The 25,888-nt window shown below is 39.3% G+C and overlaps 1 protein-coding gene across 2 annotated transcripts in view; it reads left to right on the forward strand.

Moving 5' to 3' along the window:
* Positions 1-8,632: 8,632 nt before the first annotated feature.
* The window catches only part of NEB (nebulin), a 206,554-nt gene continuing 189,298 nt past the window's right edge, over positions 8,633-25,888 (forward strand). Inside the window, exons 1-10 of one of the 2 annotated variants that reach the window (XM_069472708.1) lie at positions 8,633-8,710; positions 9,328-9,411; positions 9,942-10,006; positions 13,320-13,361; positions 15,019-15,237; positions 17,043-17,150; positions 17,650-17,754; positions 18,429-18,533; positions 19,198-19,302; positions 24,148-24,252. In XM_069472708.1, coding sequence (XP_069328809.1) covers positions 9,971-10,006; positions 13,320-13,361; positions 15,019-15,237; positions 17,043-17,150; positions 17,650-17,754; positions 18,429-18,533; positions 19,198-19,302; positions 24,148-24,252 — 825 coding nt within the window. In that variant the 5' untranslated portion in view covers positions 8,633-8,710; positions 9,328-9,411; positions 9,942-9,970. Of the gene's footprint in view, positions 8,711-9,327; positions 9,412-9,941; positions 10,007-13,319; positions 13,362-15,018; positions 15,238-17,042; positions 17,151-17,649; positions 17,755-18,428; positions 18,534-19,197; positions 19,303-24,147; positions 24,253-25,888 lie in introns of those variants that run through there. The other variant, XM_069472715.1, reaches the window with a different exon arrangement.

The following is a 25,888-nucleotide window of genomic DNA, read 5'->3' on the forward strand; positions in this document are numbered from 1 at the left end:
CCCAGACATTACAACTATGTTCCAGGCATAATAAAAGGAACAATAGCAAATGACACATGCCAGCTGAGTCTGACCCTACTCATCAGTAAAACAATAGCTTTCCCAGAAGCCTTATCCCCAAGAATTACACTTACATTTTATTGGCAAAACTTTGTTATAGATTACCCCTAACTCTTAGGAAATTTGAGGAGTGTCTTTTTTAAATGGGCATATTTCTGTGGTTCTGTTAATAAGGCAGGAAGGGAAGCATATAGAGTCCGCCTGCTGTATTCACAGGTCCCACATCCACGAAAGCAAACAACTACAGATAGAAAATATTTGGAAAAAAATTCTGGACGTGTACAGACTTTTTTGGTTATTATTCCTTAAACAATACAGTTGCAACAACTGTTTACCTAACATTTACATGGTAGTAGATATATAAGTGATCTAGAAATGATTTAAAGTATACAGAAGGATATGCATGGGTTACATGCAAATACTATATACCATTTTATATCAGGGACTTGAGCATCTGCAGATTTTGGTACTCACAGGAGGTTCTGGAACCAATCCCCCATGGATACCACCCAGGGATGACTAAATATTGTTCAGGCAACTAGTGATGCCTGTTGCATGAGGGAAGCATCTAGAATAGTGCCGCAAACATTGTACATACTCAAATATCACTTAAATGAATGAATGGGAACTTTCATATTATAATACATATAAGCCTTTATTGCTTGAAATTTTTTTACAATGAACACGTATTACTTTCATATTTAAACTGAATACGTATTATATTTGGAGTCCTGGGCCATCTCATAGTACCAGACGGTAAAGAAGTGCTCACACACGTGCATCTGTGAGCACGTGCACGCACACACACACACACACATACATACACAGATGTGAGTATGTCAAAGGAACACAGGAGTTAACTGAAAGGGCTCCCAATGATCAAAGCGAGAACCATTTGAGTAACAAAATAAATAAAGAAGTATTGGATTATAACCCAAAGTACAAAATAAGTTTCCATGAGTCCTTACTCATATAAATAAATCATTGAACAAATTAATAAATCAGGGAGAAGAAAAGAATCTTCCATGCTAAAGACCTCCAAATAATTTATGTAGTTACTACCCCTCAGGGAGAGGGAGTATAACTCCCCAGTCCTTAAGTTTGAGCTGTGCATATTGATTTCCTTCCAAAGCATATAGTATGGAAGGCGGGTGGGGGGAGAAGTGACTTTATAGAGGAGAAACCTGACAAACACTGCAGCCAGGTGATGAGGGCCAGTGCCAACAGTCATCAATCACGGTGGCAGCATGTACACTTGATGTGAAGAAAATGGCATTTTACCTCTATGGTCTTCCTCCCAATAACACATAACCTCTGTGTTTTCGTGAGAAAAGACATCAGACAAATCCCAATAGTGGGGTATCCTACAAAATACTTGACCATTACTCCTCAAAGCTGACAAGGCCATCAAAAAACAAGGAAAGTTCAAGAAATTTCCAGCTAAGGACACATGACAACTTAACATAAGATGTGTTCTGGATGGGATCTTGGAACAGAGGAAGGATATTAAATAAAAACTAAGAAGATCTAAATAAAATGTGTACTTTAGTTAAAAATGATGTGTCAATATTGGCTCATTGATTCTAACAGATATACCATACTAATGTAAGGTGTCAGTGACAGGAAAAACTGGCTTAAGTTTATATGGAAACTCTCTGTACTGTCCTCTTAATTTTTTCTGTAAACCTAAAACTGTTCTAAAAAAATAAAGTTTATTAAAGAAATCCAAATTCTTATGTATACTCTGAATCTCTTTCTCACTGAGGATTAAACAAAGGATATATTAGTTATCTATTACTGCATAACCAACACACATTTGTCGTATCACAGTTTCTGAGTATTAGGAGTCTGGGCATGGCTTAGCTGGGCTCACTTACAAGGCTGCAATGAAGTTGTTGACCAGGCTGTGTTCTCATCCGAAGGCTTGACTAGGGAAGAATCTCCTTCCCAGCTTATGCTGTTTATTGACAGGATCATTCCTTGCGGCTGTAGGACTGGGGCCCAGCTTCTTGCTGGCTTCTTCTGGATACTGCCCTCATCTGCTAGAGGGCTACAGCAGTTACTTGCCACCTGGGCTTCCCCACCAAGACCACTTACTTCATCAAGCCAGCAAGCAGAGTCCCTTGAGCAAGACTGCTAGCTAGGGAGATGGAGTCTTATATAATGAAATGTAATCACAGGTGTGCCATCTCAACAAGTTTGCTAAAGTCTACTGGTTGGAAGCATGTCACAGGTCTCATCCACATGCAAGGGGAGAGGGTTACACAAATGTATGGTCACCAGGACACAGGGATCATCACGGGATCATCTTACAGTCTTTCTGCCACAAAGGGTTTATTCATGTAATTCACATCCACAATCACATAAAGTACCAGAAGAAGGGAGCCATGTACTGCAAGCCACATCCAGTCCCCTAGCTCAGCAACAAGTCCCAAGTCCCACACTCCAGCATCCAGTGAGTGCTCAAAAGCCACCAGGGTGTCTTTGCTTTTGCTTTTTCTTCTTTTCTTTCCTTTTCTTTTTTCCTTTCCTCTTCTCCTCTCCTCTCCTCTCCTCTCCTCTCCTCTCCTCTCCTCTCCTCTCCTCTCCTCTCTTCTCTTCTTTTCTTTTCTCTTCTTCTTCTTCTCCTCTCTCTCTCTTTCTTCCTTTTCCTTCCTTTTGTCCTCTTTTTTTTTTTTTGAGACAAGGTCTAGCTATATTGCCCAGGCTGACTCAAACTCCTGGGCTTCAGCGATCCTCCTACCTCAGCCTCCTGAGTAGCTGTGCCACCATGCCCAGTTCTTTGGATGAGGGCCTGGCTTCTGCACTGGAGGTCTAGGTCTGTGCATATGCCATACTTTGGTGAAAAGCTAAAAAAAAAAATGGCAGAGGCTAATCATAACAGCCCCAAACTGGAATCTACCTCAACAGACACTATACGGCTATGAGAATCAATAGACTAAAACTATACGGAATAATGAGGATGAATCTCACAAGCACATTGTTGAGTAAAAAAAGAATGGGAAAAGTACATAAAATATGATTAAATTATACAAACTTCAATAACAGCCAGCACTATCCTATGGTATTAAACGTCAGGTCATCATTACTCTTGGTGAAGTTAGGGACTGGGAAGGAATGCCATGAGCATTTCTAAGATGTTGTCAATGTTCTGTTTATTAATCCAGATGCTGGTTACATAGGTGTGTTACTTTGTGAAAATTCAATGAGAGTTATATTTACAATGTGTTCACTTTGCTGTACGTGTAACTTTTCAATATAAAGTTTAGTACTCGACTAAGTAAAGATAATGGGTTCAACACATGTATTTACCTCTTTCCTTAAAACTTCTCTAAAATGTCAATAATTGGACCTTTTGGCAAAACCTGACAAAAAGAGCAGGAGGAAAGATCACAGCCATACATTTTGGAAGGTGAAACACAGAGTGTTGAATATAACCAATTTGGCAGAATTGAGAAAATTGAGTCCTGATTTGATATTGAGAAGCAAACTGAGCTACTCTACATCATCCCCAAAAGATGAAGCAATGCAGCACACGCTATATCTGGATGAAGGAAGGTGAGAAGCAGACCCAAAACAGAACTGGTTAAAAGGTGCTTTAAGATGTAGCTGGATTCCCAGATCCCCTTTGCGCTTTGCAGAGCCAGTGAATGTCTGCTCCTTGCCACAGCAGAAAATGCCAGGTTTATTATATGATTAAGGTGAGAGGGAGGGGATATTTCAGGCATAGTTGAGGCCACTATCACTGCACAGAAAACAGGGCAGTAAAAGGCATGTTGCATGTTGACATACTGGATGCTGAGAGCCCCCCATCCCCCTGCTTTTTTTTAACTGGCTCTTAGCAATAAGTTCTCTTCACACTGGGCAGGAGACCTTTCTCTGGGGGAATCTAAGTAGCGCAACAGAAAAAACCTAAACATTCTAACACCAGGAGTCCCCCAAGGAAATAGTCCAGGCCGATCATCCTACAGTGAACCTCACCTTCAAGAAGCCTCACTGATCCACTTAGAGAATGGTTCAATCAGCTTTTCACTGAAAGTGACTCCACTAAGAACACAGTACCAGGATTATTAGACTGCTGAAAAATGTACAAGAATGCACAAATGGGGGGAACAATGTGTAGAAAACAGAGAATGTGCAATAAGAAGAAAAAATTTTAAGATATCCTATCATTAATATTTCAGAGAGATAAAAGAAGATATTGCATTTATGAAAAAGATACTTCAAAAAGAAAACATTCAGGTAACACAAGAAAATTGCAGAAATCAAAAACACAATAGCAGAAAAGAGCACTCAATAGAAGGGTTCAAAGATAAAGTTGAGACACTCTTTTAGAAAGAAGAGTAGCAAAGCCAAAGAGATTTAATAATGAGAGAGAAGCAATGAGGAAAGTTAAAGGATGAGTTCTGAAGATGCAACACTTGAACAATAGGAATTCCGGAAAGAAAGTGGAAGAGAGGAGACCATGAAAATAATTCAAGCAATCTCCTGGAACTGATGTATATGAGGACCACTGAGTGCCACGAGCAATGGGTGAAAATAGACCCACACCAAGGGAAGTAAATTTTCAGAATTCTGGCGATGAAGAAGAGAGCTTACTTCTTTATAATGGTGAAAATTTAGGAAAAACATAAATGTCTATTACTAGGAAACTGGTTAACTAAAGTACAGACTCGCCACAGTAATGTTATTATTAAAATCAATGATAGACCTCTATATTTCTTGAAATTGAACAAAAAAAAAAAAAAAAAAGAAGAGAGCTTAACAAACTTTCAGGGAGATTAAACAACAACAACAGGTCACCCACAAAAGATCAGAATGGCTCCAGATCTTTTACAAATAGCATTGGAAGCTAGACTGTGATGCAACAGTGACTTCAAAATGATCAAGGAACGTGAATCTACACCCAGCCAAAAGTTAATCAAGTATGAAGATAGAATATAGGTATTTTCAGACATACCAGAAGTTAACACTTTTACCTCCTATGTACTTTTCTCGGGGAACTACTGGAGGATGTTTTCCATCAAAACAAGAGAGTTAATTGAGCAAAAGGAAGACGTGGGATCCAGGAAAGCCATGGACTAATCCAGAAGACAGAAGAGGAGAATCCCTGGAGAGCTGGGGAAAGGGGATCAAGATGAGAGCTGAGCACCAGCTGCAGAGGGAGCTGGTCCAGATGGAACAAGACTCCCCGAGAGCGAAGAAGGTGAAATGCTAGAATGAGAGAATACCACCTCTTGGCAATGCTGAGAGCACATTTAGACAGAAAGTTTGAGGTGGTTAGTGATAAATGTCTAGATGTCTAGAATTGTGCTGCTCAGAGCAAGTGCCACCAACCACATGTGGCTGTTTAAGTTTAAATTAAATAATCAATATAGAATTTTAGTTCTGCTATCAAGCCAGCCACATTCAATAGCCACATGTGGCTGGTGGCTACCATATTGGCTTCAGCGCTGATATAGAACATTTCCTCCACTGAAGAAAGTTCTCTTGGATACCACTTGTATAGAAAAATTAAACCAAGGAAGAAAATAACAAAATAAAAGAGACAGAGAAAAATAACAACAAACCCTTGTGCAGGAAAAGAAAATCCATCATAATCTATGGGGCTCAGCTGTGAATAGTCTTTTGCTAATCATAATAATGCAAACACTGAATTCTAAATTATATATATAGAACTTTATTGGGGGGAGGATGAAGCTTGTGTCTGGTAAAGGTGGAAGTTTATTTGAAAGAAAGCTAAAGTCTCATCCTCCCAGGTGGGAAGTTGATATGGGATGCCTATGACTGAAAAATCAGGAAAGAGCAGTGTACATTTTTTTTTTAAATGTGTAGAGGTATGTAACAAAAGATTCAGCTAAAAGAGTCAAAGTGATGTCTCCAGGGAGGGAAAAAAGGAGGAATTGTAGAAATAGGGAATACTGATATAATAACAAGTCTTGTAAAACTATATTATTCTTAAACTATGTGCATATATAATTGATCAAAATAATGAATAAAATCAAAGAAATTACAACAAAAATCTGTTACAATGCCATCTTCTTCATCAAATCTCTTATGGTCCTCAGGCATGACACTTCTACACTTTGATATTTAGAAAAGCATTATCTGAAGTTCTGCTATTGGCACCTAACTGTATCCTGCTTTGTTTTGTAGTCAACTATGTAGGCTTCTAGTCAAACTCCTATTTATTCATAAATTTTTAAATGAACTACTATGTGCTTTCAGAAGCTTCACGATATTTTGGTATTTCATTTAATACAAAGTAAAGAGTTAAGACTCCGATAAAATTTTAAAAATGGTTATAATAAAAAATAATAATAGCTAACATCTACTGAGCACTTTCTATGTACAAGACGTGTATTAATAATAAGAACTTACCAATAAATAAGGATGTCAATTTATTCTTGTTTCACAGAAGAGGCCAGGAAAACAGAGCTGTTCTTTCTTCCCTAGAGGGCGTAATTGCAGGTTACTATCTGCAGAATTTAGTAAGATGGTGGCAGCGTTTTTCTTTAGTGTGATTAGGGGGAAAATGTAAGCTGCTTGCACTTGCCCCTGTGTAACCATGATGGGAACATGGCCAGCTCTCCTGTGACTCTCTCACTTCTGATATGCTTTGCAAATTTTTAGGGCACTCTTCAGAAGGCCAATTTAGCTGGGGCTTTGGAGGTTTCTTTTAGGAGGGATTGATCCCAAGAGGTCTAAGCCAGGGTGTTTTCATTTGGACTCACCCCTCAGCCCCCTAAGTTTTTAGAGACTGTTCCTGGGACATACACTTCACTATAAATGGAGTTTGGCATTCTGCTCATCTAGAACCCCACTTGTTACTGCCACAGTGGGTTTAAAAGTAATGTATGAAGAGTGTCTTAGTCCATTAGGTCTGCTATAACAGAAATACCATAAACCCGGTGGCTTATGGTATTTACTTCTTACAATTATGCTAACTGTCCATGAATAAAGTACTGATTAAACAAATTATACTATATCCAATAAATAGGATTATTTTGGGAAATTAGAATAGGCTATATCTATGTGAAGTTTCATAAAAGATGCCCATTACATATTATTAAATAAATATATTTATGTCAATATCTGTTTTGAAAATCTTAACACTGACTACCTTTACGAAGGTCTATGCTCATTTTTCACTTTATATAATCTTGTACTCTTGTGATTTTAAAAAAATGAGCCTGTATTATTTTTCAGTTTAATAACATCTTTTATAGCATGTCATGAATAGTAAGTTACAATTCTTCTAGTTTGCAGCCACCAAGTGAATGATCTCATATTACATAAATATCCCTTGGTCATAAGACCTGTGAGAACATACGAGACGAACAGGTATAATTAGTTAAGATGGTAAAATTATGTTAAATTTTATTTACCTCCATATGAATCATGGAAGGGGGAGAGGTGCATGTGTTTGAAATATGAGATTACTTTCTAACGTTTAACTTAAAAAGAACTATTACAATACGTTTAGTCTCAAATCCATATCAAGATATGGGAGACTCACAGGGTTTTTGTCTCAGTACAGCAGCAACCCAGAGAAAGAGCAATTCTCTGTTCTGTAAGAGCTTGTGATTCCTATCGCTACGTGTAAGGACGTTCAGATATACAGAAGAATTAGATTTCAAATTAAAAAAACAGTTCAGGAGCAAAGAAAGTGCAAGAGTGAAGGACATTAGGCAAGTTTTAAGAAAATTGTTAGATAATTTTTATAATACAAAGTAAATGTCTTACACTCGGACTTACCTAGTACAGCATTATTTTTTCCTAGTAATGTACTGATTTTCATTTTATCTGTGCTTGCTGTTTGGAAATTGAGTCTGTTTGTGTCTGCATTCACACTTTGCTTCTAGGAGGCAGGAGTCAATTGAGTTACTAGGGAATCAGTAACTCAGCTATGTACGAGGGAGGCTCTGTACCCATAGCAGCTAGCCTCACCTAGGGAGGGAGAGGTAATGAATGGGATTTTGGCAACTCCTCCTGGTTTAGTAACGGAAAAATGATGGGGCCTAATCTCTCTAATTACACCCTGTGGATATCTTTACTAATGTCACCACCAAATATTTCCACGTATAACTTCATTCATCACATTTTTAAAATTGCTTTTGCCAACTTGATGGTTTCTGCGTCTTATTCCTCAATTGCTCTCACATCAACACCGGTAACTTAGCTGGTGAGCCTTATGAGGGTAAGCATGTTTATCTCTGTGAAAATTGGACATCTAACGCACATACAGCAGTTACGGAAGAGTCAAAGCCTCTCAAAGTCATACTTATTTTCTCCTAAAATTTTTTTTTGCACGAATATGGTATTGAATGGGGCTGTAGTCCATAAGAAATGAAACCTAGATTTGAATCCCATAGGCTGAAAGTTAGGTAAAATTCCATCACATTTGAATAGTTCTAAGCAAGCAATTTGTTACCCTTTATCCTTTAGTGGAATTGATGAACAGGTGGTTTTCAGAAGATCACTCAGTATATTTAGCTTCTGAAATTTGAGCAACTCAAGCGCTGATTGGCTGCTCTCGCCACATGATAATTCGGAGCCCAGGCACCCCGCCGGCTTTTGCCTGGGGTTCTCAGGAGGGGAGAGTTGGGAGAGGCTTTGCTGCTGAGGAAATTTATTTGATAGATTGAAGGTAAGGCCAGTTTATGGCTTTTTCTGTAATGTTCTTCGGGAGATAGTCCACAAATTCCTTTGAAGTATTTTCCGAGGTTTTGGGTCCTAACTGGGGAAATGAGTGGTGGAAATGTGGCTGGCAAGTCTGTAACCCCCGTGACCTCACGAAGGCCCTATTAATGTGTAGAGTATGTGATTAGGGTCAAGTCCTACACTAACCGATTTGTTGCTTGACTGAGTTGGCTCTCTTGTCTAACAAAAAAAAATTTTTTTTTCATGTTTTGCCTTTGATTCCCGCCCCCCCCCCAAATATATTAGTGTGGAAAGGGATCTGTGTTCTACGTTCCTATATTTATCCAGTTCCACTGGGCTTCATTTGCCTCAGAAGGAGCGGCAGTTTCGCTAGCTTGACAAAACCAGCCACTGCGGGGTGTTGGTTTACATGGCAAACATCTCTGGGCCGAGGGACAGCTGCTCCGAGTCATCATCCACTTGTAGTGAGAGTCCCACTCTCTGGCGTCAAACAGAAAAGGCCTTGAGAGATCCTTTCGTTATTTCCTGAATTAGAAGCTTAGGCCAAAGACCCACAATCTTATATGTACTTCAACCAATGCTTTAAACTTTGTTATTTTTCAGGTTTGAACAGGAGCTACAGAAACAAAAGAGAAAACCAGTTTAAGCCAATGGTGTTCGGGAAGAGAATAGCCCCATTGCCTTGAGGTTTCTATTTTTCTTTTAAAATCTATGGACCGATATATTTTTACACGTAATTTGAAGCATAGGGTATCCTGCAGACGGTGGATTAGAGCAGTATAGAAAACTAAGCCAGCCCTCTTAGAATTTTGGTGCTATGGGGAAACATTCTAACTTCTGAAAGCTAAGCTGACCTTCTTTTCACTAAACGTTTTGCTAGAAAATGTTTTTTCTCCAAATGTTTGAAAATTTAAATTCCCTGTTCCTTGAGTGCAAACTCTCTCACTTCCTTACCTCAATTTCCTTTTACAACTTTAACTAAATCGATTATGTAGAAGTGGCAATACCCAACACGTTACAGAGAACAAAAGGAGTAAGAAATTTGAAACTTCTGTTGTTTAGACCTGTATTTTAAATGTCTTCTCTCCCCTACCCTGCAAAAATAACTAAATATGTAGCATAGATTAACTTTAAATTCTATTTTTATAATGTCATCAGATAATGTCTGTCCTGGGGTTAGATTCTAACGCATTTTCATTTGTGTGGAATATGAAAAGTTTGTAGGTGCTGCTACTACTCCGGGAAAATGGCAGATGACGAAGAGTATGAGGAGGTAGTGGAGGTAAGATAAAGACAAACTGACAGCCACGTATTTTGTGTAGTGACAATCAAAGCCGGGTAGGTGAGTTAATCATTCAAAAAATACATTGTCTATTATAACTTCACAAAGAGTCATCATTAAAGCATAAGAAAGGCATATATCTTATGTTCAGCTTCACTATAATTATGTGGGATTTAGAATTGAAAGGAAATATCACTGTTTGCCACTTTTGCTTTTCTTTAAACTCTCAAAAAAAAAAAAAAAACAACAAAGACTGGGGTAAAAGTAGATTTTAATTTGTCTTCTAAAACTACTTTCTTCTCCAATGATCAAAGGGACAGAGACGACGAAGAGAAAGTTCTGAAAACTGAAGTCTGTTTCTTAGTGTCTGCACAGCCAGAGAGGAAAAAGAGTTAACTACTTACTCAGTGCTTCAATGAGTTGGTTATAGATAGGGCAATATGGGCTAAATATTCAGAATAATCATACATATGAGATTATATACATGTATGAAATTATATATATATGTGCACCCATGTACAGGGACACACACACACACATATAAATAAATTCATAAAGGTCACAAGTGACAGTTGGAGCCACACTTTCCCACCAGCTCCATTATATTTACCCAGGGGAACAAGACCAGCATTTGCTTTTGAATTTTGAATAAGAACAAAGCCCATAGTAGGTATCTTGAATAATTTCCTTTGAATTACTGGGGGATATCTGACACATTTTACAAAGTTATTAATTGTTAATTTGATATTTAATCCTTGTGTTTTTATCATGTTATAGTTTTTCCTCACCAGCTCTTACCTTTAGCTTCACATTCAAGAAATAAAATATAAGGGCTTGGGACCATAATCCATATAAATACATTGCCATGAATCTGAATGTGCTTAATAATTACCAATTAATGATTATGATCTAAACATATGAATATTTCCAAGTACCTAAGGCACTTGGAGGCAGTTTTGAAAGTCTCTGTTTTTTAATAAAGACTGACATTAACTAAAAGATCTACCCAGAACCAAATTCCAGATTACAGTGCCAAAATTTGTCTTTGGAAAATTATTTTAGTGACTAGTCTATAATTAGATGAAGGAAATTTTATTTTATTCTATGAATAAAATTGCTTTCATTACTGAAGGATATGAAAAGAAAAAACCCAGAATGAATCTCATACAATGCAACATTCAACCTCTCTGGCCACATCTTTCATGCTCAATATTATCACTAGTATGTATTTTACTTAAGTCCCCAAGGGTCAGAATAATCACTATCAAATGCTAACACTATAAATTAAATTGTCTTCCTCATGATGATAATACCACGAACACTTTTTAGCCTCCAACTTAAATATCCTTCTCTTTCTTAACATAATTGTATTCATTTGCCACTGGAAATTTTCCTTAGTGCTAGACTTGATTGATTTAACTAGATGTCACACAAAACACAGGGGGCTATTTTTAGGTGTCCAATCCTTGCTATTTTGTTCTCATTACTGCTTCTGGGTCTGACCAGCAGGTGATAAACTAATAGAGTGCCTGCCAGAGAGTGTTGAACTGAGGTCTCTTTGATCTCCCAAAGGATCATGAGAATGGGATGGTAGGAGATTTGAAAAGTTGTTAGGGAATAGTTCAGAAAATAGAGAGGAGCTAGCTTTAAAAATATATCTCCTAGGGATCTTGGAGATCTGAAAGAAAATTTTACTGTCACTCTCTACTCATACTTAAACTTGGAAAGAAAGAGAAAGAAGCAAGGATGTACTATCTAATTAGTGGCACAGATCTAAAAAAAAAGTGAGATTTGGCACACAAGTTAATGCCAGCCATTTGGATAATGTTGCCTTTTTTATAAGCTTAATTCTAAGATATATTTACCAATGGTGAGAGTGCAGCAAAGGTAAAATTGGATAGCTCCCAAAGAGCTGCTTTTACTTGGATGCTGAGAAAATCCAAAATAGTTATGAATCTTTCGTTTTAGTTCAATATTTCTTCTCGATGTTTTGTGTGACCAGAGGAATGGCTCCATGTGGCATCAGCATGAAACAGTATTTCCTGAAGTGTCCAAATGGTGTTTCTCATGTGCTGAAGTCACAACTGGGAAAGAGCAATTCTCTGTCCTGTGAGAGCTTGCGATTACTGTCGCTATGTATAAGGACACACAAACAGAATCAGATTTTAAATTAAAAAAATAGCACAAGAACAAAGAAACGCACAAGAACAAAGGACATTAGACAAGTTTTATACAATTGCTCTCAAAGGTGAGATAGAGCAGGTGACCTACTGAGAACAGTTAAATAATATTTGGTGATGGTTTTCCCCTCCCCTCGAGTGCTGCACATGTTTTGGTGCCAGTGATAAGAAAAATGAAGCAAAAAGTGTTACAGATTTTGTTGAGAAAATGAACCACGTGTTTCATTTTTATCCCTTTCCTGTGTGGCCTGACCTACAGAAGCCTTTCCTTCTGTTCACCCCGCAGAGCTGGGTGAGGCTGGGGGCAGGATTCCTCTCTCCTTACACATCTGAAACCAAATGTCAGCCAGTTCCTATCGGCATCTATTTATTGCTGGTGATGTCAGAAGCAGAACAAAAGTAGACTTGGCCTCAGATCCAGGCTGCAGGCACCCCAGGGCCACCAGTGGCAATGGCAGCCTACCTTTCCCACATTTTGCAATGAGGAATCTTCTCCTTTTTCCCTTCTTCCCTTGGCATATGAAAATGTTCATCTTAGCATCTGATTTAGAACCATCATGCTATCGAAAAGGACTCACCCATTACTCCAGAAGAAACACTTATTACTAAGTAATCAGGCAGGTATAGGAATCACTGAGATGTGTATATGCTTTTGGATCTTATTGTTTTCATGATACAATCCATCTAAAAATTTATTCACACTGCGGGTTCTGTTTTGTCTTATTGTTAGTTAGTAAACAGTGAGTTTTATCACAGTTCCTCTCTGCCCAGCCCACACACTCAGGATCTTATTATTGTATTCTGTTCTCAGCAAATTCTATCTCAGGGATCATAAGAAAAAACTTTACTTGTCCCTGTAAAATAGCTTCCCCTGATTACAAACCAGCCTTAGACACTTTTCTCATCCCTCTGTGTCTCTTTGACCAGTCTGAGGGCATTCCCTTAGGCTTTCCTGAAGTATCCTAAGGTGAAAAGGGGTTTCAGAGTCTGAACAGGCTCCCTTACCTACTCCTTCCCCATAGATGTTCCGAACCAGCTCAGCTAGTGAAGTCACCAAGTGGGTCAGCTGAGGCAAGGGAGAGGTGATTTCTGCTTTTGGTTCTCACAACAATGCCTCTGTGCTCTGTTTACAGTACTACACAGAAGAGACAATTTACGAAGAGGTACCAGGAGAGGTAAGGCGCCGTCCATGCATGCATGAACTACTTTCTCATTAAAGCAGGAAGAGCCTTCCCTTCTCTCAGACTCTCAAGGCCACAAAAATGGCAAAGGAGATTATCCTAGAGAAGAGCTTTCACCCCACCTGTGCCCTGAAGTTGGTGGTTAAAGCACAAACGTTACCTGTTTGACAGGTTACTTCACCGTTTTTGCTATTCAACATACTCAGGAAGGCAGGGGATTGTTTCCCATTGCTCATGCGGTATTTTTCGTGTAGATGATGCTAATGTGGGTAGCGTCAGTGGCCATCATCACTCTCTGACTGCAGCAGAGGGATGGCCTTGGTCTTGTGATCGGCATAGGGACCAGCAGTTTTATTGTGCAGAGCTGTAACTAGTAGGACACCATCTCTGCCATCAGGGGTGATGCCTCCAAGGCTTTGTTCCTGATGATGCATTGAAATGTTACTCAGATTTTAGCACGTTAGGAATTCTGAGAAAACCATTCCCATAAATATTCCAAGTTGGAACTCTTCCCCCCCACCCCAAGGTGAACTACCTCTCTTGTGCTTCATTTTGTGCATGGAGCTGTTTCTCTTTGAGCATGACAAACAGTGATACGGATGGTTCACTGTGAAGCCTGCTCAGAGAGCCTGTGACTGCAGGAAAACTAACATCTGTAGATGCTGTAACTTGGTTAGTTTCTCACAGTCCATTATGCATTAGTGATAATTGGCAGAAAGCAGCCTATTAGTAATGATCTGACAACACTACGAGGAGTGTTCATGGATGTACAATTTCCTTATTAGGTTCTCTTTGCATAATTGATGCTAGAGCTCTTCCTTTGATACAGATGATATTAGCTGTGAAGAAAATGATACTGTGAGATGGATTGAAGACTTATATCCTTATCTTCTTTTGTTATATTAGGTGTTTTTAACCTTGGACTAGACCCAAACTTTGAATCTTAACTTCTTCCACTATGGCCTGTTGTAATTTCCCACCTACTACATAGATAGGACTGTTCTGAGGATAATTAACCCATTATGTTGTCATCATTATTCTTGTCCACCTGAGCATCTATTAGTGTAAAGGGCACTCCGGTTCACATTAATTAACAGACTAAGCCAAGAGAACGGTGATCTCTTATGATACTGATGTGATTTGTTTTTTTTAAAGTGCATTATTCTTTGTCTCATTCTACTGTGGAGAAAGCCTCAATTGCCTGCAGAACAAGCAACCACTTTTCTCTTAGTCACTTAAAAGTTACAGTCAAGAATTTGAGCTTCATTTGATTGTCTTAACCTTTTGTTTCCAAGTCTCAAGTTTGCTTTTTACTTTACCCAGACAACTTAAGAATATTTTCAAATGTTTAAGAATATTTTATTTCTGATTTTAATCTTACCTTGAAGTATTTGAGTGTCTTTCTGCAAATGCAATTTTAAGACAACATTGTAAATTAATAAGTCGTAATCTTTTAACTCCATACCATCTCTAACAATCACCATTCAGATTTGTGTAAAATAATGTGCCTTCATATGGATAGAGTGTGTGGTTTATTGCTTTGGCCTATTTTAGATATGGAGAAGTAACATCAGGAATGTAAACTGGAGTTAGAATAATATATACCAAGATTATTTTCATCACAATGTTGAACTATATGTTAAATTTTCAGACAATAACAGAATACTATGAAACTACGACTACTAGTACATCTGACTATGAGCAACCAGAATATTCCAAACCGGCAGAATATTCCAAACCGGCCCTGGCACAGCCAGAACCGGCAAAGCCAGTGGAGAGGAAGAGGGTCATCCGGAAGAAAGTGGACCCTTCAAAGTTCATGACCCCCTACATTGCACACAGTCAGAAAATGCAGGATCTTTTTAGCCCAGTAAGTTTCAAACAACTTCTGCTAACCCGGTTTCATTATTGAGAAATTACTGATTTCAAACGACTCTGTTTTGGATGCTGGCTGGATTTTGTTTCTCAATCTTGTATGAATCAAAAACTTATTTTACAAAAATATAGGCTCTTGTGACTCTCGAATTTTCCTTTTATGCAACTAATTTGTAATATAGCATCAGAGAAAGCGTTCACATTAAAATTAATGGGATTATTCCTGCAAAAACAAGCATTATATGGCAATTATAAAACACTTATTGGTGTTTAATCACTATTAGTTAGAAAGATGAAATCAGAAATATAGATTTAATTGAGGTCTGTTCAAGGAAGCTACATAACATATATTTAAACTATGTCTGAGCAAAATAGCCTTTTAAGTAGACTAGGTAACAGTATACAAAAAGGTCTCTAAGAGGTGTATGGTGAAGAAGAACACGTAGTTTAGAAAACCAAGATCAGGCTAAGAACTCATTTGAAATTGAGGATCAGTGTGTGACTCTGCCTCAGAACAGTGGTTATTAACCATGGCTGCACATTGGAACCCGCTGGAGCCTTCAAACTACTGATGCTGAGGCCACTCTAGTTTAATTGGTCTGGGGCTGGGACCTGTGCACAGAGATTTTTAAAAACCGCCCATGTGATTCTAATGGGCAGCCTGGGTTGAGAAGGACGGTCCCTGGTCCTTAAATCCCCACGAATAGTCTGTAAGTTACACTGATTGCCAGCAGATTTAGACTCATTTCAACAGACCTAATTTACTGATTGTCCACGGTGGGCTGAGGTCTTGCTGGGTGACTTGATTGTGTGTCCTCTGGAGGCTTGGAAAAAGGAAAGGTAGCTCAGGGGAACTCTGGATTATGTAGGACTAAATTTTATGTCAGAAGCATCCTGTTGTGATTGGCCAATAAATATTCACTTTTAGTTAAGTATTAACTCCTGGAGACTATTTGGTAAATTGCAGTTCAGAGCCTTGAATGATCTAAGACTTAGGTTTCTAAAAACAAAGTTTTCTTGCCTCCTTTATTGCAGCACTATTCATCAAAGATAGAAAATGTTTTGAGTCAATTTATTGCTATAAAATCTCATTAATTCAGATGCTATGAACCTAGAATTTCTGATATTCTAATCAGACTGTTGGCAAAGGTCTATAATATTTTTAAAGTGGTTAGTAACTAAGTCAATAGTATAATTTAGGTAGTTGACTACTTCACTCAAGAGTACTCTTAAAGCATTTTTAACGATAATTATGCACATTATTATTAAAGCAAGAATCCATTGTGTAGTTGGCAGAAATAATAAAATTGCATTTCTTTACAAAATATTCCATCATTCAGATTTTCCATTAATTCAGCTGATGTCTCAGCTATCCAAACCACTGGGGTTTAGCTGCAACTTCTGAATTAAAATTTTTTGCATTGTATTAGCAATCAAATCTTTTCAGACTTAACTCAATTTCTATATTTATTTTCTAAAATAATTGAGGTTCAGGCTTTTTATATGTGCATTCAGACAAAAAAAAAACATTGAGAGAATCATTTTAGGGCATTTCTAAGACAATAGTCTGTAATAAATTTGTACTGCTTCCAGGATTCAACCATGTTTAGGAAGAGCAATTAACAAATCTATTTTAGTTTTTGCTGAGAGTCAGGGTAGGGGACAAAAAGAAAGCTATTACAATTGATAATTGTTATAACTTGGAGGATTTTTTTTTAATCAAATAGGGATGCGTACGTTGCCTGAAGTTTCTGCTGCTGTCTTGTCAGGTTTTAGGCTAATATCTGATATTCTTTTCAGAATAAATACAAGGAGAAGTTTGAGAAAGCAAAAGGACAGCCATACGCCAGCACAACCGATACCCCAGAACTTCGCAGAATCAAGAAAGTACAAGATCAACTCAGTGAGGTGGGCAGCGTTGCTCAAAGAAAGGAGAGAGACATTCCAAAAACATGTGCACCACTGGACATTGAGGGCTCTAAATACGTGTAATGAGAATTAGGAGTTGAATTAATGTGAGCTAGTCCAGAAATCCAGAAAAAGCATTGGCCAGAGATTATATTGCTGTAAATGTGAACCCAAAGAGACTTCTAAAAGCTTGGCTTAGGAAGTTAGCTTAAGAGGACACTATGAGGTGGAAACTCCAGCCCACTGTGGCCCTCCATGTTGGAGCACGGTGAGGCCAAGGAGTGGCAGGTGGAAAATCAGCCAGGAACACAGCCAAGCAGTACATGCAGGTGCTCTGTGGATCTTTGAAGACCACAGTTTTGTAGATAAAATGCAGAAACTTTCCTTTGTGATGCAGATAAAGAGTCATTAGGTTAATGCTCTTTGGTTGTAAGATATTCTTTAATATACTCACATGTTTATGCCTGTTCTAAACTCTAATTGTGCATTATTTCTGCAGGTTAAGTATCGAATGGATGGCGATGTTGCTAAAACTATCTGTCACGTAGATGAAAAAGCAAAGGATATTGAACATGCAAAGAAAGTGTCGCAGCAAGTCAGCAAGGTAAGGCCATGGTATTGTCGGTTGGGATACTCCATAGCATGTGTATTACTTTTGCCTTGTCTTAGAGGAGAAGACTGGACAGGCCTGATCCTGCACACCAGGCCACAGGCAGTGTGAATCCAATGCCCACATACAGCAGGGAGGCTGCATGGATGACTGAAATGACTCGTAGGAGCTGAGGGTGGATTGAGGAGTCCATGCCCTACCCAAAGAGGCAACTAACTGCGGCTCAGCTCCAGGCAGTCGCTGCACAGAATGATGTCCCAGTGTCACCAGAGTCTCTTGTTTATTTTCTAAAGAAGTTGAGGAGCTAAATTTTCATGAAAAGAATTCCAAATTTCAAATGTAGGCAACTAATTAAAAGCATTTTAAAATACCATAGAACTCAAAGGAAACACGTCTGCCTACCAAATTGAGTCAATGACTGATCGGTTGCAACCTTTGAAAGGAATCTATAGGGAATTAGAATCATGATTTAGTTAAAAAAATTAGAATTTTCAAACAAAAGCTTACTACTGCAGGAAAAGTACTACAGGACATCGACATGGTCAATGTTTTCCTGGTAATACACCGGCAGCCTTTGTGCAAGGACACCTTTGCAACTCTCCCTTTGTTAAGTCCTCATGCCCTTGGGTGAACCATCAAGCCACAGATTCTCTGCTTTTTCTGTCTAGGTTTTATACAAGCAGAACTGGGAAGACACCAAGGATAAGTACCTGCTTCCCCCTGATGCCCCTGAACTTGTCCAGGCCGTTAAGAACACAGCCATGTTCAGTAAGGTAAGGGCTTCTGCTTCATTGCTCTTCTATCTTCCTACACATCCCACCATGTACTTTACAGCGATACTTGGTAAACTCTTGATGATCTGGAATACAGTTCCCCAAGCTTTTTGTGAGTAGCCTTGGGACATACAGGACTGCAGCGGTGGGGCTTGGCAAAAGGAACTGTGAGGAAATCTCCTGGGCAGGGTGGTGGAGAAAGTAATTCTGCACAAGATGAGGGTGGGGAATGTCTGGGGAGAAGAAAGATGCACCTGGGAACCAGCTGAGAGATCCACAAAGGGATAGTTTAAATTTTTCTGTAGACCCTGTGCTACACCTGGGATATCCCTGGCTATTCCTCTCATTAGAGGTTTATGTTGTGATGGACACTATATGACGTGCTTCCTGGTTCCTAACACTTGCGCTAGCACTTGTTGCAGGAGGCAGAGATGAAACAAAATCAGACACATCTGCTGCTCTGAAAGTAAGATCTGCCAGGAGATGCAGGTCACACTATTAATAAAAATGTTTTGGGTTGGATGGAAGGGGGAGGTTATCTGTGGATTTTATTTATCTTTGCTCTCACCTTGCCCTTGGTTCTTTACGCCATTGATGAATGAATTCAACATTATGTATTTTGTGTAACTTTTCCCTCATAACTTTTCACTCTTTTCTGATTTAGAAACTGTACACTGAAGACTGGGAAGCAGACAAAAATTTGTTTTACCCCTATAATGATAGCCCAGAACTGAGGAGAGTTGCCCAAGCCCAGAAAGCTCTCAGTGATGTAAGTGAAGTGCAGTTGGCACCATTTAGGTGTGCAGAGTTGGGAAAACTTGAATTATAACTTCTGGCCAAATGTGCGCTGTGATTTTCTTTAGAAAAGACTAAATGCCATATCGCAGAAGAGTACATCTAGAATCGATATAATTTATGATGTCTAATTGAAATTATATGTAATTTACACTTTATGTTAAGCATAATTTAGTCTAATTCCCTCTTCTTACACGTGACGAAGCTGAGTCTAAGGTTACATAGGTAGTTAGTGGCAGAGCTCAGATCTGTGATCCCAATATTCTCCCCACTACAGCATGAGTCCTTCTTTCTCCTTGGCTCTGGTTGAAGTAGTTCTGTGACACTAGAGTGACATTTAAAAAAAAAACTATTGGAATCATAGATGCCTTTCTAAATCTGTTAAATAAACAATGTTGTCAAAGGTTTTTGCCTTGCTATCCTAATCATCAAGTCTGAATTGGGGTGCAGCTCCCTTTTTCTGCATGGGGGACCTGACTGGTGAACTTGTCAAAATGTGTTTGAGTAGTTATCCCACAAAGAGCTCTTGCCATCAGTGTGCGTAGAGGATATTTCAGAGTTGGCAAAAAATCAATAGTCCCATTTGCCAGAATTTTAACATCCTAGACATTGAATACAGTGTATTAGAGGAACTTAAAAGGCCTAATAGAGTCCTTAGGTTTGAAACCAGCAGCAGCAGCAGCAGTAGCAGAGAGCCTCAACTTGGGTTTAGCACTTCCCTTTGTTTTGAGATACTTTATTGCTTGACTCCTGGATTTGCCAGAGGTCATATTGAAAATCCAGACCACTGCTCTGGTCTTTAGCAGAACATTATTTTATAAAATGACACGTTATTTGACATATAATTGTCAGATAGACCCCTAGAACCTCATATACTCATCCAGATTTAGCTAGTTAGTTGAGACTGATTGGGATTTGCTTCCAGTGGACCGTAGGGCCCCATCTTCCTTGAGACTAAAATTATGCAGACTCATTTGATGGTGTCCCCACCTTTTTAGGTTTAATTTTTATTGCCACTCATTCATCTGCAAGTTTAGTATGCATATTTTCTATTCTACTTTCCATGTAATGAGTTAAAATATGGCACAGATATACTCCTAACCTTCCATAGGTATGTTGGGAAATAGAGAAGGCATAACAAAATTTTGAAGTCATCTAGTACATGGTACTTTTTAGGGTGTGGGTACCTCCTGCTTCTCTTTCAAGATTAGCTTTTCAGTTTTGTATCTCATGGATTCCTAATATTGTTGTGTGGTCTTTATCAAGTGATCAATAGTTACTTATTGAAAGTCTATTATGTATACATACCTGGCAGGTTAGAAAGCTACTCCAAGAAGTTTTCATCCTTCTGAGAATCTATAATCAGGTTGGCAAAATAAAAGTGTTCTATATTAAACAACAAGCAAAAAGTTAAGATCAAAACAAAGCCCAACAGTCTAATTCCTGCTATGCGAAAGACAGGACACGTGTGAGTAAGCAGAGAAGGCCACGTGGAGGTGGTGATCCCGAGGGCATGGCAGGTGATGAAGAAGAAAGGCATTTCGAGCTGAGGGAGCCCTTGAAAAGGGGACAGAGGTGATGCTGAGTCTGGATTTTTAGGGGACAAAAGGCGTGACTGGTGTGGGTGTCTTCTTTGGAGAGCATTTCCAAGAATGCCAGCAGCTGGAACTTGAAAATGAGACCAATAGCTTTGATGTATGGCGAGCAATAATAAAAGGCATCATAAGATTCTGGAGAGGAAAACAGTGTGTCAACAGCAGAATCGGGAGGAATTTTGATGGGGAGTATGGTGGATTGGGAGTAGAAAAAAACTGGATAATTTTCAGTAGTCTATTTTAGTAATATAAGTGGATCAGAGGGATGATGGGGGGAAAGGAGAGGAAGAAAGGAGTCTGAATGTAACAAATATTAACAAGTGTTAATGACATTGGACTTTGGAGATGAAGGAAAGAAGCCACAGAGGAGTTTCTGACCATAGATGGTAGTCTGAACAGACAGTGGCTCAGCTGGTGAAGACGCAGTAATGGCGAGAGAAATAGAGTTGAGATAATGGAGCAACACTCAGATTAAGGCATCCTATGGATAAATTAGAAATTTGGTACTATTGCATAGCTGTGAGATCAGGACAAGAATTAATATTTGAGAGTCATCAGAACAAATGTGATAGCTGAAGACAGGAAAACATATGAGGGAGGCAGAAGAGTGCATGGCCAAGGGCAGAGCTTTGGAGGGCATCCACACTTGGGGCATCTGGAAGGGAGCCAGCAAAAGGATGAGGGAACAAACAGAGAAGTTGAAGGGGGACCAGAAAATGCCATGTCATGTAAGCCTTGGGAGAGGTTTCCAAGAAGACATTTAATCTCCCACTGTCTCCATTTATCCATAAAATGGAGGGATAAAGGGACCCATGCTAGTGCTGTGGTCTTTGAAAGGTTGGCCATGATTTTTGAGCTATGACAGTAGAAGACATAATGAAGGAGAATATACAATAATGAAGTGGAACCTTCCCCACCTTTCCTCAGAAAGACCTGGAAGTTAAGGCATAGCTTTTATTTTTATTGCAGACCAAGTATGCACTCAGTATCAGATTACTGCCATGCCTATTAATACTGTTGTCAGCACCATGAACTTCTATGCTTACCGGGCATAAAACCCTAAGCAAGCTGTTGTTCACAGAACATACCACTGGATAGACATGTAGATTTCTGGCTAAAGACTTGGGTTTAGAGGTTCCCTCTCCCTCTCCTGTACTTTCTTCCTGTGTCCCTCTTAACCTTACTTAGCATATTTTCCTTATTGTCTAAGTAGAGACTAACTATTAATACTTTGCACACGCTAAGAGAATCTTTAGGCTGACCCAGAGCACAGAATTCTAACTAGACAGAATTCTGAACAAGGTCCCTGAGAAATTAGGACTTCTAGATCTGATTTCTCTGAAAGTTCTTGACAGGAAGTCGTACTTAATAAGCATTTGTCCTGTTTGAATGTCACTTTCTCCCTAAGGACTTAGCCAGCCATGGAAAATCAAGTTGCCCTATGCCTAAAATAAAGTCTTTACTTACAAGAAGTTAAACAGTGGAATTTATATAAACACATTTTTAAATCTGTCTTTTGTATTCCAATTGATTTAATGTTCATGAAAGCTTTTGTTTTAGGCTCTAGGTAAATATTATTAGGGTAAGATATGATTAGATTTGGTCAAAACATGAAGATGATTGGGACCTTGGAATGATCTAACTTCTTTATTTTATAAATAAGAATACTGCCATGTGGAAGGAAAAGTAACCTGTAGAATTTGTATAGCAGAAGAGTAGGGAGGATAATTCTCTTCTGCAGACTACCCCTGTGGCATCAGTGTATAAGACACATGTTCAGAAATGAATCATCGATCCCTCGCTCTAGTCTGGTACTACGCAGGCCACAGGGTTTCCGATGGAGGACATGTCTTCTGCCACCCCAGATTCACAGTCCAAGGCGGGATGGACATGTAAACAACCAGTTACAGTGTCATCTGATAACTTTTTTTAAGAAGATAAGGGCCCAGCTGAGTGAGATCCCAGGAGTTCATCGCATCTGCCTCAGGAGTCAGGGAGGGGTCGGGAGGGGACATCGTACCTGTCCTGAGCCGTGGAGAGGGAGTAGCAGTTTGCAGAGAGAGGAAGAGAGGGTATAAAGTGTAGCATGTATGAGGGCCTGAGGCATTTGAGGGCTTCATGTGTCTGGGGACCCATGAATAGTTTGCATTGTGGGAGGCAGGGGCCACGACAGGTAGAAGAAAAAACCAGAGGAGTCAGTAATGAAGAAAGAAATGAGAGCAAGAATGAAGGGGATGCATGAGTTATGGACACCATACTTATTTGAAGGTGATAGATGGAGGCCTTTTGTAGGGTGCAGGGAAGGGGCCAATGAAGAGGGAGAGTTGGAAGCTATGGGAAAGAGAAGGAACAACTGATTGAGCTGGGTACAAAAAAGAGGAACCAGAGGGGATGGCACCTGGTGTGGGAGCCGTGCTCTGCGAGGGGCGGGCGCTGCAGGGGTGAGCACCAAGGAGACGAGTGTACCGCCTGTCTTTACGCTATAGACGAGGAAGCTGAGAGTAAGATGGAGTTGACTGGGGACTTAAGGATAGTGTTGGGGTTTTATATTAGCCCCTGGGAGCAGGAACCGACCAGAAACACAGCATGGGATATTCAAGCTTAATTGAAGGCAAAGGGACAACTGAAGTCAGAGTATTGGGCACAGAGCCCTAAGCAGGCTGGTATTCACAGAACATACCACTGGGTAGGCACGTAGACTTCAGGCAAAGTGCTTGGGTTCAGAAGCTCCCTGCCCAGTACTTCTTCCCACATTCCGCTTAACCATACTTATCGTGTTATCACTGCCCAATCCATAGAGTTGTGTGATTTTCTTCAGTAGCGTTCAGCGTCCTGAGTATAGGAAGCAGAGGAAGTACATGGTTGAGTTGATCCAAAGCTGAGGGTTTGTTAAGTGGGGGTGGAAAAAAGACAAGAGATTGGGAATTGAGGATGCTGATTAAGAGAATAATTGCAATTACAACTCATGCTATGGAAATGAATGGAAGGAAACAGGTCTAGGGCCATGAGTCCTGAAGGGGAAGGAAGATTCAAAGAAATAGAAATCACTAGTAATACTGAGAGCAAGGGCATGTCACATCTATGAGGATAAATTATGGTCACATGGTATAGTAAAATTTAAGACTTTAAATAAAGATGAAAATACAGTCTTTTTAAAAAATACCAACAAATGGGACATAAATAATTTTCTGTGGCTCATGAGCATCCCTGTCTTATTTTTTCAGGTTGCCTACAAAAAAGGTCTCGCTGAACAGCAAGCTCAATTCACACCTCTGGCCGATCCTCCAGAAATAGAATTTGCCAAGAAAGTAACCAGACAAGTGAGCAAGGTAAGTAAATTGAGCTGGGACCCTGTCTCCCTTGAAAGCCCTGCCTAATCGTTTCAACCATCAGAAAAAGTAACTAAAGGCAAACCTAAAGACAAAACATAAACACTAAGAGTATTTTTAAATATGACCCCCAAAATCTCTACAGCAAAAGCAACACACCCATGAACATCATGAACTATGTTCATGAATGTATAGCCAGGTTGGTGACTCAGTAATTAAAATATGTGAAAGTTACCTTTTGAAAACAGAACCCATGTCCTAATGCCACTTGACATTCTTACTTCTAAGAGTACTACTAACAGAGTAAGCAAGTTAACCATATCCTTCCACAAGGAGCTGATTTAATTCAATGCGAAGACCTCATATAGCTGGACGCTGTCAGTCAGACTTGGAAAATTCAGAAAGCATCAGTGGGCTCCCAGACAGAGCTTAGTTGACAGCAGTGGGCAGTGTGCCTCAGAACTTTTAAGGCCCTAGCAAACAGCTTAATCTCCCCATATTTAGGCCGGTAAACAGCGCTGAGAAATGCAGCTCTGTCAAGGAATGCAGCCCTGTCAAGGAATGCAGAGAGACAGATGTTCAACTGATGAGAATGCCTGTGTTAAATTCCTGTTTTAAATTGGTCCAAATCAGGCCACTTTCTCCTGTGAAATTGCTGCTTTTAAATACCTTTCTTTGCCCTCTCTGGAGTTGAGTCTTAGTTTAGTCATCTGCTTGAATTTTGATGGAACCTCAAGATTTCTACCTTGTTTAAGTATTTTGGGGGAAAGCATTTGTCTAGCAGAGGAGAAGGAAGAAAAGATATGGATGATATGTCTATCTGGTGACGCTTTTTAGTGTCTGATATTGCAGATTGTCTAACTGTGTAACCAGGGGCTGTTTGGATAAAGGATCTAGTAAGTATAATAAAATTTCACTAATACAAATACCACCAACCTGAAATATTGCCCAGGGCTCAGCAGAAATTAATTTTAGAACTGTGCATAAAGAGATAGTCTGCTGAAAGTGTTTTTTTTTTTTTTTTTTTGTTTTTTTTTTTGAGACAGAGTTTCACTCTGTTGCCCAGGCTAGAGTGAGTGCCGTGGCATCAGCCTAGCTCACAGCAACCTCAAACTCCTGAGCTCGAGCGATCCTCCTGTCTCAGCCTCCCGAGTAGCTGGGACTACAGGCATGCACCACCATGCCTGGCTAATTTTTTCTATATATATTTTTAGCTGTCCATATAATTTCTTTCTATTTTTAGTAGAGATGGGGTCTCGCTCTTGCTCAGGCTGGTCTCGAACTCCTGAGCTCAAATGATCCACCCACCTCGGCCTCCCAGAGTGCTAGGATTACAGGCGTGAGCCACCGCGCCCGGCCGAAAGTGTTGATATTGTAAATAAGATCGGGGAGAAGGACAATTTATCTTTTTGGAAGAAAAACAAAAAGATGTTTTCAAGTGATCATTTAGAAGGAAAAAGGAATCTATTTTTCATTTTTATTTAAAGCATATTTTAAAAGATATCTTTTACCTTATTTGAGTATGCAGTATGGGTACTTAAAAGTGATTTGTAAAAAATCACTTTCGTAGTCCTCTATAATCATTCTTTCCAGCAATTTAGACTTGCCAGTTAGCTTAGAGCTGTTCTCTTTGGTA

This window comes from Eulemur rufifrons, chromosome 1, assembly GCF_041146395.1.
Source record: "Eulemur rufifrons isolate Redbay chromosome 1, OSU_ERuf_1, whole genome shotgun sequence".
Lineage (NCBI taxonomy): Eukaryota > Metazoa > Chordata > Mammalia > Primates > Lemuridae > Eulemur > Eulemur rufifrons.